Below are 17788 nucleotides of genomic sequence, written 5' to 3' on the forward strand. Positions count from 1 at the left end.
CTGAAAAGTTAATTTGGAATATGGTGATGCATATGATAAATTCTCTTATGTTCTCTTTACTATTTAAATTTTACTGTTTTCAAGTATTGGTTTGTTGAGACTGCATTTCCTGTATTAAGACTTATTTGAGAATGTTTTTGACTGGACAATGCACCAGCAAAATCTTCAGGATTTTAAAATACCAACTGTCATTTAAAAAAAAAAAAAAAAAGGTTGAAATAAGTACACCAAACTGCAGTCCAGAGTAAATCTTAAAAGTTACTTTTTGAACTTTCTACCTATTATTTTTGGTCTAACTTTGTAGTCAGTGATCAATTGCTAGTGGCATGCTCAGGAACTCCAGTCTATGGAGTGATAAATAAGTGATAAAATGTTTGTCAAAGTTGCATGTTATGTCGTTAAAGTTAGGGATGTATAGAAGAATTTCTATGTTAGATAAGGTGTGTGACATGTGGTTGTACGCTTTTTTTCTTTTAAAATTATATAAGAGAAGTTGAAAATCTGCTGAGAAGTCAGAATTATCACAAAAAGGAAACCTCTTTCTATTTTTGCTAGGGTTAACAGCGTTATCTTTTTATCACCGTATGAACATCCAGTTTCTCTTCTGAATCCTGTCTAATTTTCCTCCTTGGTGGTGTGCTACCAAATGCTTTACACACACATTTGCTGGAACGTGGTAGATAAATGCTTTTGTTCTCTTTGGTAGTATGATTACTGTATAATGCAGATCTTGCGGCATCCACTTGAATGAGGATAAGACAGTGTATATGCTGCACTGACTCAGCTTTCTTCCTCTGTAAAGATCTTTCTAACAGTACCATCATTCCAGAAAATGTCCTTTCTCAAACTTTTGTTAGTCCTTTGCTATCAAAATTCAACTGGGGCTGTGCTTACTGAACATGTTCTCAGTCTATTTGAGATCTAGAATGATCATCAGGCATTTGTGGCACAAGTATTCGACTGCACATTGATGTCGTGGCAGCTTTACTCCTCTGATGATAATCTCATTTGTGGTACTTCTGGGAAGGCCTTGTTTGCTTACACTAGCATGGTTGTTCTTTGTGGTAAACTGCTGTCACAAACTTAAGTTTATATGCTTCGTAGGTAACTTCATTCACTTTTAAAGGTTGATGGCAAACTAAACGAATTATAAGTACTGGAACTATAAGGAGAGTGGGGTATATTTCTATTCCAGACGCACCATGGAGACCCCGACAGTTGTGCTACTTTGCTATTGCCTTGATGACGTACACTTTTAAGTTCTAGGGCAATGTACAGGGGTAATTCTAGATCAGTGAGGATTCAGGAAGAGCATAAACTGTGATGTGCTGCTGGACATGCTGTTATTTTAAATCAGGCTACTTCAAGCTGTTGATCATTTTGCTGAATTTTGGTTTCTGTGATAATGTACTTTGCTGAAGAGAGTGCACTGGATCTTTTGCCAGACTGGCAGACATCCCTGCAAATCTGTGGTTGTGAAAATTTGCCCTGTGTCTTGCTCTGTTTCAAAAGCTAGGCCAGGCTTGTTCCACTGGGGAGGGGAGAGTGTAGTACTGCTTTTTCTATGTTTTTAACATAGGGCTTGTCTATAATAAACAGAAGAAAGTCCCCATCACACCAATAACCAGTTACTAACTTTTCATGTCTTAGCAAGATTAAAATGTAAGATACAGAAATATAACTGACGCATTCAGATGTAGCCATTAAAGGACAGAGTTATATGATAGCATGGACTGCCAGGACATTTACTATTTTGTTCTTTGAAGTGAATCCTGCTAAAGATGGTCAGATCTTAACATCTGGGTTCTTTTTTCTTCTCTCCAAAATTGGATTATTTTTTTCTCTGGAATAAAGAGACAAGTCCAGAAGAAATATCTATTATTGAGAAGTTTCTGTTAGTGTGATAGCCTGTAAAAGTACAATCAGTTTTGTAGGCCTTTTTCCCCTCAAGATACACAAATCTTTTCTGACCTTTTTTGAGTTATGAGTTCTCAAAAGTTCTGTTCTTCCTGCAGAAGAGAGCTGTGAATCTGAAAGATTCATTGATATGAGAGAGAGGTGGAAGGTATTTTGTTGCTGACTATTAACTATAGTATATACTTCTGAAAGAATATCTTGACATATCTTAGAACAAAATGCATGACTTAACTATTTTCTTTGAAGTAAGGTCTTATCTTAAAAAGAAAAACAAAAGTTTAATCTTTAAGTTTATTCAGAATGAAAGATGATTGCTTCTAGTGTTTGTCCTTGAAGTTTTTGCTTCCTATTGGAGGTAATACAAATACTCATGATAGGATTTAATTTTAAAAAATTCAGAGCAAGAAGTCTCCACTAATAGTATAACTTTACTGAATCACGTATTAAAAAAGATGACTATAACAAACATTTATAAATCTCTACTGCCAAACTTTAATTGCTGGTTGTTTCTAGCAGTCAGAATGTGTAATTCTAAGCACTAGTTTTATTTACATTGGGAAGATACACTACCAGTTCTCTGCTTTTGTTTTATTTTAGAGAAATGGGCTCAGGAGATGGAAATACTGATTCTATAAATAAAGCAAAGCTAGCAGAAATTATTCAACTGTATATTTTTATTCCAGGTTGGTCCCAAAGGACAAGTTGTAGGAATTGATCATATCAAAGAACTAGTAGATGACTCAATAAATAATGTCAAAAAAGACGATCCCACATTGCTGTCTTCAGGAAGAGTGAAACTGATTGGTGAGCATCAGACTCTGATATACTTATTCATTAAACTGATATTCCTTCTAGCAGCTGTTTGAAAATGACTGGAATTTGGATGTGAGTAAAAATTCTGATATAAGAAGTTAAAGAAAGAGAGTCATTTAACCAAGGAAGGAAGAGCCAATTGAAAATCTAAAAATTCAAATCTTCTTTCAGCATTTGAAATTTTTTTTTTTTTATCTTTGCACACTTGAGAATATGGCTTCTGATAATCTTAAAGAATATGTGCTCATTCCTATTATGGAAGCTTAACATGGAAGTGTTTTCTGGTGAAAATACTTCTCATGCTGAACCTCTGTCGTGTTAAGTTTGCTTTTTAAAATTAGGCTTCAATACACAATGTTTCTTGAGTAAATGTATTGTCATCTAAATTTGAACGCTTTAACAATGCCTTCATACTTCTGATATAGTAACTGAGAAAGCATCACTCAAAGAGTCAAGTGGGAAAAAAAAACTAACTGGCAGTATGCATCTCTGAAGTTTTTCAATTGTTTTTAAAATTGATACTATTTCTATTTTGGGCAATTGACTAATTGATACCAAACTAGTTTAAATCAGCATTACTGGGAGGAAATAATGCTAAAATTATACAGTGAATTGTAAATATTACTTCTATGACGAAAGGGGAAAAAAAAAAAGATGGCTTTTTTTCAGAAGATGCAGAGCTGGCAGGAGGAAAGCATTCCTTTCATTATCATTCTTTTGGTTAAGTTTAAAAAGAAGTTGAAGGTCTGGGTTATTTTGGGGCTGTTCTTACAAATGTGCTTGGAAATACTATTACGGTTTGTAATAGACAGCTCTTACCTTAGTTACTCCCTTTCTGGTTCTTGGTCTTTTTTTTCCTAAAGGAGGGACTTAATACATCTTTAGAAATAAGCAGATCAACACGTGTACTTATAGAAATGTATAAAATACAGTGACTGTCACCAATAACACTTATGCCTTAAATTTCTTGAAAAAGAAGTCGTAACTGAGACTGCTGGGGGTTGAGGGAGGAAACGGGACAAATTCTGTTGATACTGTACAGGAGCATTTTGCACTTCTGGTTATACCTGAAACAAACTCTGTTGCTCTTGGTAGTCTAGTGTTCCAAGCAAATGTCATCATCTATATTGTGTTTGACTGTAGCAGGATGACTAAGACTTCTGAATAGTTTTGTTGTGAGGTACATGTAAAAGAAAATACAGGGGGAGGAGTAGCAGCTCTGTGAACCAGATGGAGTAGAATAATGCTTCAACTGTGCTGGATTCCTGGGAGCTCTTTTGAAGTGGAGTTAGAATTCAGACAGAGCTGTTTCAAACAAACAAAACCCTTGAAAACCCAGGACTGTTTGGTGGTGGGAACTGTATAGATTAAGACTAAGCCAGTTAGTTGCTGGCTTTTGACAGGGAGGCTTGATGTATTCTTCTTTGCTTTGTTAGACTTTGGATATACCACAATTTCATTTCAGGAGCATCAGCTTTTTTTTGCCCCCAATTTCTAAGCAACACAACTGCACCCAGAACTGGGCAATAGGTATCCTTAGGCCATGTTAGTTTGTCGAGTGTGGGTTTTTTTGTTTTGGATTGAGAGGGTTGTGAGGTGAATCTCTCAAATGTTTGCACTTGCCACTCTTGGGTTCCCATGAGCGTGTTCCTAGAGAGTACAAACTTTGATTCCATTTGGATGAAACTAGGCTGTGTTATGTGCTCTGAGAAGCCACCAAGTAAGTTTGAAATGTTGATGGGTATTAAGCCAGTAAGACTAGAGCTAGACCAGCAATCATCCTGAAATGGATATGTTGCACAGGCGTATGTTGTACTTATCTGTACGACAGTGCATCCGTTGTACAGATCTGCTCCTACTGTGCTGCACTGTTCTCTGATGCTGACATAGCCAGAAGGAATAAGGTAACACATTGCTCACTCTTTAGAGGAGGCATACTGTGTGACTAACATGTAAGTGAGTATAAACGATACACTTTACTGCACTGAGGTGGATGTTCCAGTGGAACCCACTTTGGCAGGGGCAGAGAGATTTGGGGCTGGAATTACTGGAAGCTCCATCTTCATTCCTGGCAACAGTAATAAAAATTGACTTGGTGGAGCTGGTGCCCTGTAGCCATGGGTTCTTTTGAATCATTGATGGTTCTTGCTTGGCAGCCTCCAAGCTGTGGAGGAGGAGCTTGTGCTGGGCAGAATTTTGTGATGTGAGGAAAGAAGGTGCTTTAAGGGGTTCCTCACCTGCTGGGGAAAGGTGTTCTCTTCCACATCCAGCTTAAGGACTGTAAGAAGGGCCTTGCAGGGTCTTGTTTCAAGGTCTGTTGTGAAAGATAACAAACTCCATGATTTAAACTGTTTCAAAAATCTGCCCAGATCTTCCTGTACACTCTTGGATACTTAAGTATCTTGTTACTGTCAGTGTGGCCCTCCCTGTCATTGAGGTCAAAATTAAATCTGCTATGGACACCATATATTTTCTCTGCTTCGTGAGTTGATAGAAAGCAAAAAGTTTGATAGAGTTTTTGCTTCTGGCAGCAGTGCAGAATTTCTCTTGACTTGTTCAGACTTTTAGTTAATCTGTAATAACGGCAACTGCACTTTAGAAGTCAAAGCTCAGTCCAAAGACAGCAAACCCCAAACAACTGTGTGTTGAGCAGAAGTGTATCTTCATTACCCTCTTCGCTTTTTCTTCCTGACTGGGAACTGGGACTTCTGCACTCACTGAACATGAATTTATAGATGGCTTAATATCATGCACATCTCTTGTTCCTAGAGAACTCTAGGTAGAGCTTTGTGTAAAGCCTAACTTGTCCTGAGCTTCCTGTTGGTTTGGTATAAATCCTTTGGATATATTCACAATCACCATCTTTCAAAACTTAACTCAGGGTCTAGTCTCTCTTGTAACATGCTTCAGTGGTTGAGGGCTTTAATATTAAACTTTATTTTCCTTTGCATTCCATGATAGTTTGATAGTTTGGGGTGTCAGATTGTGGTGGGTTCACGGTTGCTGTCTCGCAGATGCCCACCCAGCCTCTCTTTCATTCCCCATCCTGAATGGGACGGGGAAAAAAAGATGAAAAGCTCATGGGGTTAGATAGAGATGGAGATCACTTATCAGTTACTGTCACAGGCAAGGCAAACTATTTGGGGAAAATTAATTTATTGCTCATTAAAAATAAGGTAGGGCAATGAGAAACAAAAACTATAACACCTTTCCCCTCCCAACATCTGCTACATAACCTTGCCACATAAACCCCATACACAGTTTTATTCCAAGTTACCAAAACTAAGATCTTTGGAAATTTTATTGTCTGTATTTCAAAGGGACCTACAGTTTCTGCAGTTAGAAGTTCGCAGATGCAGAATCAAGGTGACTTTTTTTTTTTGCCTGATTCTATCTATCTTGTATTTGACAAGCAGATTTCCATAAGAGCAGCCAGAGGTTGCAATTGTTTTGGACACCTCAGGGTTCTGGATTTTTTTTTCCTTGTGTAATCTCCATTCTGCTTTTTTGGGAGTGCTGAATGTGAGACTGGCTACTTATGTAGGTCCTAATATTTATCTCACGCATGAGTAACCGTCAGTACTGATACTTCAGTTATTCGAGTCTTGAATGGCACGATTAGTTTTGCTCCATTGAGTTTAATATTTCGCCTACCCCATAATAGGCTTCTCAGTCTCTTTCCTCCTGTCGGCCTTTTCTGAGGACATGCTAATAAAAGCAATAGGTGCACTGTGAGAATTAGGACATGCAGCACATGAGCAGATTTGTATAGTTTTTTGCTTTATATTTTTGTGGCAGGTACTTATGTGACCGAAAGAGAGGTCACTGGACTTTGAACAGTGCCTTTAGTTTTTCAGTTCGAGTTCAGGTGCAAATCTAACCTAGACAATCTAAAAGTCTGTATGTCTCAACCTTCAGAATTGCTGTTTCCACATCCACCATATCTTTGCATTTGATTGATTGGGTTGGCAGCTGAAGCAGTTGAAATAAGGTGCAAAAGCTTCCCCGTTTGTGTGTTTGGTTTACAGACTAATGAAGAGGTTGAGAATGACTCCTTTAGCCCCTGTTGAAAGTAGTCCTGCGTGTTTAAGGTTTTCGCACTGAAAACAGCTTCATCTGTGATGCGTGTCCCATTCACCCTCTGTGTTGATGGCTATGTTGTTGTCTTGCCCTTCCCAGAATGTGACTAGAAAACCTGGGTCGCTTTTCTGGAAGTAGTTTTGTGGCGTTCAGTACCTGCTGAACGAAATAAATTATTTTTGTCTTGCCCACTTTTTGCCATCCATCCAAAAGGTTATGTTTTTGTAGTTGTTTTGTTTTTAGTTCCATTTGTCAGAACGGCCAGTGTGATTGCCTTTCTACTGACCCTGGTGTCTTGACCCACATAAATCCTTGATAGCGTAATCTCAGCGGTTTTACCTTTAAAACTATCCAGTGAGAAGTCTAAGGTCTCTGCCATCTTTCAGACTCACCCCAGTATTTATTACCTTGTTCCATTTCAAAACATAGATTATGAGTAGCTCTCACATTAACTTTACTTCTTCCATTTACATGGGACTTACGGGTAGAGAACAGGGTTTTAATATTAAGGCAGAGTGCAGCTATGCATCTTTCTCTGCTTCTTGTTGCTGCAAGCTTCTGTCATCTTCAAATACCAGCTGATACTAAATCAGGGTAATGAAGTGTGGGCTTCATTACAACTTGCAGTGCAGCTTTAAGTGTACAGTCTGTGAATGCTTGCCGTGTCCTCTCCTCCTCACCCCTTTGGAGTGTTCTGATATGTACTTCTGAGATTTAATGCCATAGAGCTATGATTTGCATTATATTTAGGAAGGGTGTGAGTGAAGGCAAGGCAAAGCATAGTTTTTTAGGAGGGTGAATGGGTGGAATTCACCTGCATTGGAATGAAAGGGCACATAAATGCTTAGTGACCTCTTCTGGGTGGACCATGTGTCTCAGACAACTTCCATTATAAATCTAGGCTTTCTGATTTCAGGTAGTATTTCTGATATATTTTATGTATTTTATAAATGTGTGCGTGTATATATTTTTTTGCATCTATTTTATAATTGAATTCATATTTTTAAACTATAGCATGTTACTAAGGCTCAGCAACATTTTAGTTGATATCTGAGTGTAGCCTTTCATTTATGATAGGTTATCTTTTTAAAAAGTGTTTTTTTTTGTTTTTTTTTTTTTTTTTCAGTGGGAGATGGAAGAATGGGATATGCAGAAGAAGCTCCCTATGATGCAATTCACGTAGGAGCTGCAGCACCGGTTGTGCCCCAAGCAGTAAGCCATTTATGTTTTGTGTGTGTGATTCAGTAATCTGTTAGCTGTAAAGAGCATTTTTATACACATATATGTAAGGTACTTTGCTCACTTGCACTGCTGGGAGTGTCAGTGGGCAGGGTGGCATTAGTGTAGGGTGCGGCTTTTTGTTTCTGCTGTATTGGACTTCCTGTTCATCTGCAAAAGTTGCATGTTCTAATGACTTTTCTGAAAACATACTTTAAAATGACTTGGGTACAGCTTGTATTACCACTGTGAGCTGGAGTATTCTCTTGAGTAAATCAATTTGCTTCTATTGAACATTGAATTACAAAAAAAAAAAAAGTGCTCAGCTGGAATAACAGAGAATGCTATATTTTCATAGCTTTCAGAGTGAACGCAGTGCAGTTGTTGCTAGAGAGACTGAAGAGAAACTAGGGACTCCGGAGTATGTATCCATGAAGTAAATTACCTTGCAGATAAGGTTTTTTTATCTTTTCACCAGGTGAATGGGAAAAGACATATTTAAACATTATCTTATATGGCATGATCTTGGCATGCTAAATACCAGTTAAATTTTTTAAATCTGAATTTTAATAAGGGTAGTGAAAGACTAGAGGTTTGAGGTATTATAGACAGGTTAGATATCTCCAGGCATTGGCTGTTAGTTTTTTTTTTTGTTTATTTGTGTGGGGAGTTGTTCCCAGCAAAGTGTTGTCAGATAGAAATTGTGAGGGTAATGTAAAGCTTACTTTCTTATTTTTTTCTAACTTTTAAATATGGAGGGTTAGGATTTTTTTTTTCACAGCTTCAGGGAACTACTGAGAAGCTATAATTAACCACCTTCTTTAATTATAGAAGCCAAAAAAAAGAAGCGTGGCTTCTTGTCACTTACCTTACTCACGTTATATTTCAGACTAGTTTCATGAAATACTGTGTTCACAGAGTGAAAGAAGAGCTGTTGGGTAGCTGATGTCTTATAGACAACTTGAAATTATTCAAGAAAGATAAATAATTAAAATGTTGCAAATCTCAAATGGTATCCTGAGTCTTCCAGGGGAGATCAGGTACCCCCCAAAATGTTAAACAATGGGCATGTACAGATCAACTGTAAGTGTTACACTATTCAAAGTGGCAACTTAAAAAGAATTTACTATAAAAGTAATTCATGACTTTGGTATTTTTCTCTTCTTGTGTAGAAATTAAAAGTGCAACCAACCCAGTTAATCCAACTGCTATTTTACCTTCTTTTAGAAGTACATGAAATTATTGTGAATTTTTCTGTAATACTAATTGTTATACTCTCTTGTTGTGGTACTCTCACTTTGTGTGTATTTTATTTTTCTTAATTGAAGTAATTATCTACTGCATAATAATACATAGATAAAACACGGCAAAGCTGTTCATGTAACGAACTTTGGATGCAGTTTCTCTGAAGCGGATGGTTACACTCTAACTTCTGTGTTGTCTTCCAGCTTATAGATCAGTTAAAACCTGGCGGAAGATTGATATTACCAGTTGGTCCTGCAGGGGGAAACCAGATGCTTGAACAGTATGACAAACTAGAAGATGGCAGTGTCAAAATGAAGCCTCTGATGGGAGTGATATATGTGCCTTTAACAGATAAAGAGAAGCAGTGGTCCAGGTGGAAGTGATTTTCTGTTCCACTTACTTCTTCCACACACACGCAAGGTGAAAGGGTGTGAATTTTAAGCAGATAGACCGCAAGGCCTGCCTTTGCTGCTGTCATTGCTTTCTGCTCCTCCATACCATGACAAGTGACTCAGTCTGCATTACTACATCACCAAGAGGAGGTTATGCTAAGTTTGAGTTAAATTAAAAGCAGAAGAAAAATATTGCATGGGTTGCACTTTGTCTCTTTTGGACTCGTGTTTTCTTTAGTCTTGGAGTGTTGAAGTGTTTTTTTTTTCTTTTTAAACACAGTATTTTCTAAATTTGAACTTCCCTTTTAGTGAACTTCTTATAAGCAGCTTGCTAAATAATTAGGTTGAAGTGTAAAATACTACTTCAGAATAAGTATTGTCTCGTCCTATAAGTTAGTGGTAATTTTCTGTTCATTTCTTATTTTTGTGAGATGTCACAAATGAAGAGAAATGTGTGTAAAATCCTTAAGGGGCAATATAGATAATCTTCCTAGCACTTTTCCTTCAGCCTCCAAGTAGCAGAATGTGGAGAAGCTAATCCCTTCTTTCATAAAGTATAAATGCAGTTGAGTAGTGTTTAGAAAATTTCCTCGAACGTGTTAATAAGTCTGTCACCTGCCTTTGGGGACACATTTGTGTTCTACAACACAGCAAACTCTGAAGGCCTTTCTAGAGGTAGTAAACCTTCCAATCTGCTGATTTGAATGGCCACTAACACAGACGTAGCACAGCTGTCAGCTTAAACCATACTAGGCATTGGTATGGAAATGAACAAAGCCGCAGTCCTGTTTTGATTCCTGCCAGAAAATGCTTGTGAATGTACTGGCTGTTTTAATGGTGTGCATAGATCTGTGTTGAGCTCTGAAAACAGCTTTTGAGCTTTATATCTTTTTTTTTCTGGATACCCTGGAGGGTAGCTTGTTTTGGTTCTGTGAACATTTAAAGTTATCAAAATGTCCATAGAAAAGAACAAATAAAGCAGTTGATATTACTGCTGCTTATTGAAACCTCACTTCAGTGTTGTCTTCCTGCATAGTGACCATGTACAATTTACTTCTAGAACACCTTTAATGAGTTACTGCTTAGTTCAGAGCTTGTGAAGCTTGCTTGCTATTCAGATGTTTTGTAGTTATGTAAATTAATACTTTGTCCTTCAATACTGCCAATATTCTCTGTGTGGTACTCAGGGACTTCCTGCCACAGCGTAAGGCTCTGGAAGTCTTGCTTTGTGGTCATTTTCATCCTCTGGCAAATGTGGCAGACTTTATTCAGATCTGGAATCCGTGCTTTAAAAAATAATATTCTTCTTGAGCCTTCTTTTTTTTTTCCAAAGTTCGAAAACATTTTTCTGCCTTTCCATCTGACCTAATTATAGTAACAGTTATTATTCATAGCAGCAATATGTGTTTTTACAAATAGTGTTTGTTGAAGTGGAAGGAGTGGTTATCCCAAGCTGCTAGTGATGGCAGTGTAGTGTATTTAGGAGCAGAAGTCTAAGGTCTTTGCGTTTCACCTGTGCAGTTTTGTACTGTTTTCTCTACCAGTGAAGGAAGAGGTAATACATTCTTTGAACTTTCTTCAGTCATGAGTAAGGTTTTGGTGTGTTTATCCTTCATTTTCCTTCCCCCCAGATTTTCTTACAAGTTTCTGATCTGTTCTGAAATACTTAAACTTTGTTTTATTAATTTAAGTAGAATATATATTGGTGTTATCAGAAAGGATAAGCTTAACCTGAAGTATGACCTTGATCACTATGGTGGCATAGAGACAGTTTCTTCCTACACACATTTAATTTGCTTCAGAATTGGAGGTCTCTGTTAAAGGCTCCGAAGACATCTCCTTTTTGTTGTTAAATAGTCCCTTTGTCTGAAGAAAACTCTCATTCCTTTCCTAAGGATAACTGCCACTGTATTGCAGACTTTACAGGAGGTGGTTACCTCTGTCTCGTTGTTGTAGTTATTTTTCTCTATCAGTGTGTCCAAAGTGTATGGCCAGCCAAGTGCTGCTAAGGGAACTCCTATTTATCATTCAGTATTTGCTATCTGTGCTGCCATCAGAGGTAATAGATGTATTCTTTTCTGGACTTCTTAGATTCAAGTTTATCTTTCCTAAACTGCTGGAGACCTGTGAGTGGAGATCAGTAAGAGACTCTTCTGAAAGAGCCTATTTAGGTTTCTTTGTAATAAAGAGCTGTTATTATACAAGAGGCTCAGTGGCTGTAAATACAAAATTAATTGGATTTGAATGGTCATCGTGCTTACCTTCATTCCCTTAGTTAACATCACATTAAGCAAGTTCACTCCTAACACAGGGAGCTGTTTCATCATGTTCCGAACATCATGTTTGGTGTTCCTTCACAAAATAGTCTAAAACTGGCCACTAAAATGGCCAATATTTTCCTAGGCTAGAAGACCTTCCATTTGGCATGAAAGAAACCACTTGAAGAGAGAAAGCAACTTTGGCCATGCTCATATTGGAGTAATTTGGAGAGAGAGCTCTTACTAGGCCTGCAGGTACTGAGCAGCACCACAGCAGCTGAGACTGTTGCCAGCCAGTACTAGGGATATAAGAAATCATTACTCCTGTGTTTTTTCTCCTGCTTAGGGTAACTTAAATGTGATTTCTCAGACTCTACGTGTTTTTTTTTTTTCTCTGAAAGTCTTTGAAAACAATTAATTGGGTCCCATACTCAAGTTAATTAGACAATATGAAAACAGAATCTGGTTTAGTAAGTGGAATAAAATGCAGAATTCTAACTCTGAGGAAGCTATAAACAAATCATTTTGTCCTGCTATATCCATAATACTGTTTATCTCTACGTGGTATTTGAAGTCAAACCTACCTTCAGATTCTTTGCATCGTTCTTCATTATGTAAAGATGGAGCTAATAGCAAAAGAAAATGTGGACTGGACTAGATGGAAGGAAAAGACTCATTAGATTTTGAATAATTCATGTGTTAATATATAATTTTATGTGAATATTGTTGGGCTTCTCTAAACTTAATCCATAGTTTGCTGGTTTTGATTCAGCTGTAGTAGTATTTTTAAGCTCCAAATATAAGTGAGAATCTTTTCAAATGTGACTCCATGGGACATGTTGAAGTAGACAGTACATAGGAGCCCAATCTCTGGAGTGTGGTACAACAGAAAATGTGTTGTTGTACTGCTGATACAGGAGTAGGGGCCTGCTTATGTGATTATGCAGGTAAGGATGTTTATCTTTTCATGTAGAACTTAGGAATTCTTAGTTATCAGTTTAAAAAAAAAAAAAATAAATGGAGAAGACCTCTCAGGCTTTGCAGTTCAGAACACAGCTTATTGGCTACCTTATTGGTAGTTCTTGCCTAAATTAGGATCTCTCTGGTGTTACTTCTCTGTGAGAGTTAACTTACTGCCTATATGGATATTGCCTATGTGGAAAGACACTTTATAGAAGATAACAATGTAGGAAAGGCTTAGTAAGAAGTATCTACTGCAATTTTATTCACATTTTTTAAAACTTAAAATATTAATTAATAGAAATGATTTAGAAATGTCAAGCTAAATTCATATTTGATTAAATCCAAAATACAAAATATCAGGATAACTTTTCTGAGCAAAAACTACAGTGACTAAATTGGGACTGGTACTGAATGCCACATTCTTCACATTCATTGTTAAGCACCTTTTTGGAAAAAGTTATTCAATAGGAAATATTTTTAAAGGTTTTTGCTGAGAAACCCTTATTAAATGTTTCAACCTGATGAGCTGGTTGGCTAAATTCAATTGAAATTAGAAGCAGTTGATTGCCCTTAGTTCCTTAGGCTATGTAGACTAATGGTTGTGGCTAAAGTTTTTATTTTATCTCTGTAAAAGGAACCTGAAGTGAATATAGGATAAATTTAAAATTGATTTATTATGCAAAAAAAAAAAAAAAGCATATGTTGACACTGGTATAAAAGGTTGCAGAGAAAATTAGTTTTCTTTGTAATTTCAACCTATTCTCTGTTTGAGATTGATCATAGCATATAATAAATACTTTGTAACAGAATATTTCCAGATGAAAATGCTACAGGTGTAGATGTTGGTCTATTTAAATATGGAAAAATAATTGGCTGCTGAAACATTGGTGCTATACTGACTTTGAGTGTAGCCAAATATAGATACTAGAAACTAGATACTAGAAATATAGTATCATTAATGACAGTGTATATTTAATATTTGAAAAATATGTCAAAGGGAAAAAATCAGTGTTCAATGAAAAAAAAAGGGATCAAAGGCAATGAGTTACTGACTTCAGATAAGTTTATGTATTTGTTCAAATACTACATTTGAATGCCTTCTAACACAGAGGTTAGAGACGTATCACAAAATGTTATTATTTACATTTCCCAAACTTCTGTTACTACTTACTGTTAATATTTTTGATCTTTTTTTTCCATAATGAACTCTGGCATTTACCTGAATATCTACATATCAGATTTTTCTGAGACTCTTAGTTTCCTACTGGATACTCCCAATGGGAAATGCAAAGTACTCTTGTGTATATACTCCCCCTACTTGCAAGTCACTTTTTAAAGCTTTTTAAAAATTATTTTTAGAGTAGCATTTTTGAGCTGATGACTTCTGAAATTTTGCATCGAGTTTAGAAAACAGCTTTGCCTGAATTTACAACACTAAGCAAGAGACTCTCTTGCTAGAATTCCAAGGGGCTAAGAAGGACTACTGCGATGACACAAAGCCTAAATATACATGTAGCTTACTAAGCAGGAGCTGGTAAGCAGATTGGAAGGAGCGCATAAATGAAGGTGGAGGGAAATTACATGAGCTGTGTAAGAATTGTAGCCAACAGTCCTGGCCTGTTGGGAGGGGAGGAAAAAACACAAACTAATCAGAAGATCTTTCCTATGGCTCTGGAAGACAATGGGTTATTTCCACCAAGGAAATAGCGGTTGTCTTTTAAGTCTCTTTTTAAGTTTTTCAGCTGCATAGGTCTTTTGCCACTGGGAGGGTCAGCTAGTAAATATTTTTGTCATGTAACAGTGAGGATGCTGCTGAAGCCTGATAAATTTCGTAGCTCGGTAGCTTCTGATCTATACAGCTGATGCTACGATCAGTCAGTGCTGTATTGCAATGCATATTCAAGTCTGCTAGCTGTCTGCATTAGGTGGAAAGCTGAGAAGTGTTACCTGCCTGAAGATCTAAAACTTCTTTAGATTTTTAAAGTATATGTATATAATCCAGTAGTACACATATGAGCAGTTTCTCACAGCAGTAGAAAATAAACACTGCATAATTTTAACACGTACATCATGGATTGTTTTGGGCTGACATGCTGTCAGACTCAGAAGCAGTGAAGACTGAGGGAAAAGTCTTGAGGGAAGCTGATCCCTCTAATGCAGTGATGTTTGAATAAACAATGTGAAAAAAATCTCTATTTTGAAAGTGACAACTAAGATATACATGTACTTAACTGTTTTGTCAGCAGTAGCTGAAAGCAATGTGAAATACCAACAGTTAAACACTGGCGTGTTAGTACACTCACTTGGATTCTAAGTACAAATACCATTTTGTCAAAGAAAAAAATGTCAAATGCATTGAGTTAGCTAACAGCATGTAGAAACCTTGCCAAAATTTGTTGATGGGTGGAGTTACCATTTTTAATAGTTCCAGAGTAAATACAGATTTTTTTTCTTATGCTTCTAATTTGTTAAGGGTCTAGCTTGGGTGTAAAGGATTAAGAATTGTTTGTCACAGTAAAAGACCAGGCATTTACAAAGCTGTGAGAGTATATGGTGTAGGATTCGGGATGCAAACCACATCAGCAATTAGGCATATGAGGCTGAGCCAGCAATAACAGTAGTTGCTATTCACATGCACTAATGGGTGATGCAGCTCCTGGAAGCATTAAGGAAGAGTGAAGTAAGTGGCCAAATTCACCTGCACTACATTTTAAACTGAGTATCTGATGTTCATTTATTTTCATCTGTTTCATCTGTAAACAAGTAACTCTTCCCTGAAGCAGGCAAATAGGGAGAGCTTCCAAACATTTGGCTACAAACAGAGTTTTCTTTCCCTTTGCCAAGATTTTTTTTTCCCTTTTGCTTTTTTTTCTCTAACTTCTGCAACACTGAATCTCTATTATTAGTACCTCCCTACTAAAAGGCAGTGCAAAGTGCAAAGAATGCAAATATTTATGACTAACAAACCCGAAGGTTTGTGTTCCAGCTGCCACAGCTAGAGCTAGTCTCTCAGGCACTACCTGCAACAGCCTTTTGGTTGCTTTTAAAGCCGCGCGCATGCTGCCATTCCGTGCTGTGTGAACTCAGAAGGATAACGCCTTCGGGAACTTGAAGCTTTTGCTTGTGTGCATGTGGCACTGCATCTTTGTGGTTAGTTTGCATGATATACCAGCTGGAAACGCTAGCAGGGATTGAGCCAGCAATCACATTAGTGAAGTTTTTCTTAATTCAGACAGTGTTTGCTTTGGCTGATGAGGGTGATGCACCTACCGAAAGAAAAACTGGAGCAATTCTTTGTTGGTTTATAGATTGCTTGTGCCTCATGGGAGGAGAGGAAGGGGGAGAGAAAAAAAAAAAAAGCAAACACTTCTGTTTGAATTTTCATTCATATTCACAGCTTTCAGATTTGATGGACATTTGGTATTAAAGTTATTGCTTTAGCAATATTTAAACAAATCGCTAATACATGATAATTTCACTGCTGGAATATGGGTTCTATAGATTTCCTGTTCCAATGTGTTTTAAGTGATGGGTAGGAAAAAAAGCCTGCATTTTCTAGAGTCCTCACAGTGATTTAGAGAGGCTTCTCGATGCATCCTTTCCCCTGCCTGAACCTCCTTTTGCTGTAACAGCCCCTCACTCCCCCTTTCCAGAACGTAGCCATGATTTAGCATACAGGTCCTTCAGGAGCTCCTTCAGGAGCTGGTAGAGTTCCTCTGCTAAATGAATGAAATGGTGCAGACTTCATGGCGTGAAAGCGTTCCTAGCTTTCTGGAGAGACTGTAGCTGAGGTTAAACTTTGGCAGCTACTGAGCATGTGTTTTTGCCAATGCTCTGTCTAGTAAGCTGGCTCAGCTTCTTGCCAGCAGGTAGCCAGCAGTTTGGATGATAAATGGCTGTGTAACCTTACAAAGTTACTGGTTTTGGTGGCATGGGGGATGTTCATTTAGGTAAATGAGCCATTAAATGTGAAAGAGAGGAGGGACCCATATTTCACAGCGCATCACATAATGATCATACAAATCAATATGGGATTGCTGTTGCTTTTCCTTTTTAATTGAATGCTTGATGAGATCTCTGAAGTTTTGCTCGTGTGTGAACGCGTAAATGTATTCTGATACAGTATCAAAACTTATCAGGTATGCTTTCCAGAGGGAGAAGAATCATAACTGCGTGTGTTTTCTTTCTGCAGGGATGAATTGTAAAAGCTACATCATCTTGACCCAAACATAGTGTTACAGTGGACTGCTCATCTCCAGTTCTAAAAGCTTTTTGAAACCAACAGCATTGCAGCTTGTTTTGGACTTCGTTATACTGTTGTTATCAGCATGGAAAAGCGTGGTGTTTGTTTTATTTTCTTAGATGCTCAAGGCAAATCTGATAAAGACATGGTGGAAAGTTTTATGTGGGCACTGTTTTATTTAACATGCCTTTATTTTACTTTCATCTGTTGAAAGTGGATTTCTGCAGAGCTGCAGATGAAGACCTATAGCTTGTGAACTCTAATTTTGATGGGGGTACTTGAACACTCACTTCTCTTGGCTCCTGTGTCCCTTGGTAAAACTGCTTCTGTGCACCTTATGACACTACATAGGTAATATCAGGTTTTCTGTGTTCCGATGTCTGCTAGATGCTACTAAAAGGAGATGAACTTCCTTTTTAAGCTTTTGACATGGTGTCATAGACTAGCATGTAGTAGATACAATCAACTGCTTTACTACCTTAAAACCAGGCATTTGTAAATATTAAACTTCAAGACATCAGAGGTGGCCACTCTTACTAAATATTGCTGTTGGGCGTGAGACATTGTTTTCCCTTCCCTTCTCCATTAACTAATGGAGTCTTGAAACTCTGGTTTGTTTTGTAGCTGGCTGCTGATACAATGCACCTAAATTCAAGTCC

The 17788-nt window shown here is 37.4% G+C and overlaps 1 protein-coding gene across 2 annotated transcripts in view; it reads left to right on the forward strand.

The window, feature by feature from the left end:
* Nucleotides 1-17288, forward strand: part of PCMT1 (protein-L-isoaspartate (D-aspartate) O-methyltransferase) — a 32744-nt gene extending 15456 nt beyond the window's left edge. Inside the window, exons 5-8 of one of the 2 annotated variants that reach the window (XM_082756591.1) lie at nt 2601-2721; nt 7937-8022; nt 9477-9646; nt 17079-17288. In XM_082756591.1, the coding sequence (XP_082612717.1) occupies nt 2601-2721; nt 7937-8022; nt 9477-9646; nt 17079-17091 (390 nt within the window). In that variant the 3' untranslated portion in view covers nt 17092-17288. Of the gene's footprint in view, nt 1-2600; nt 2722-7936; nt 8023-9476; nt 9694-17078 lie in introns of both variants that reach the window. The other variant, XM_082756592.1, reaches the window with a different exon arrangement.
* The last annotated feature ends 500 nt before the right edge of the window (nt 17289-17788 follow it).

This window comes from Aythya marila (genome assembly GCF_965140915.1).
Source record: "Aythya marila genome assembly, chromosome: 3".
Taxonomy (NCBI): domain Eukaryota; kingdom Metazoa; phylum Chordata; class Aves; order Anseriformes; family Anatidae; genus Aythya; species Aythya marila.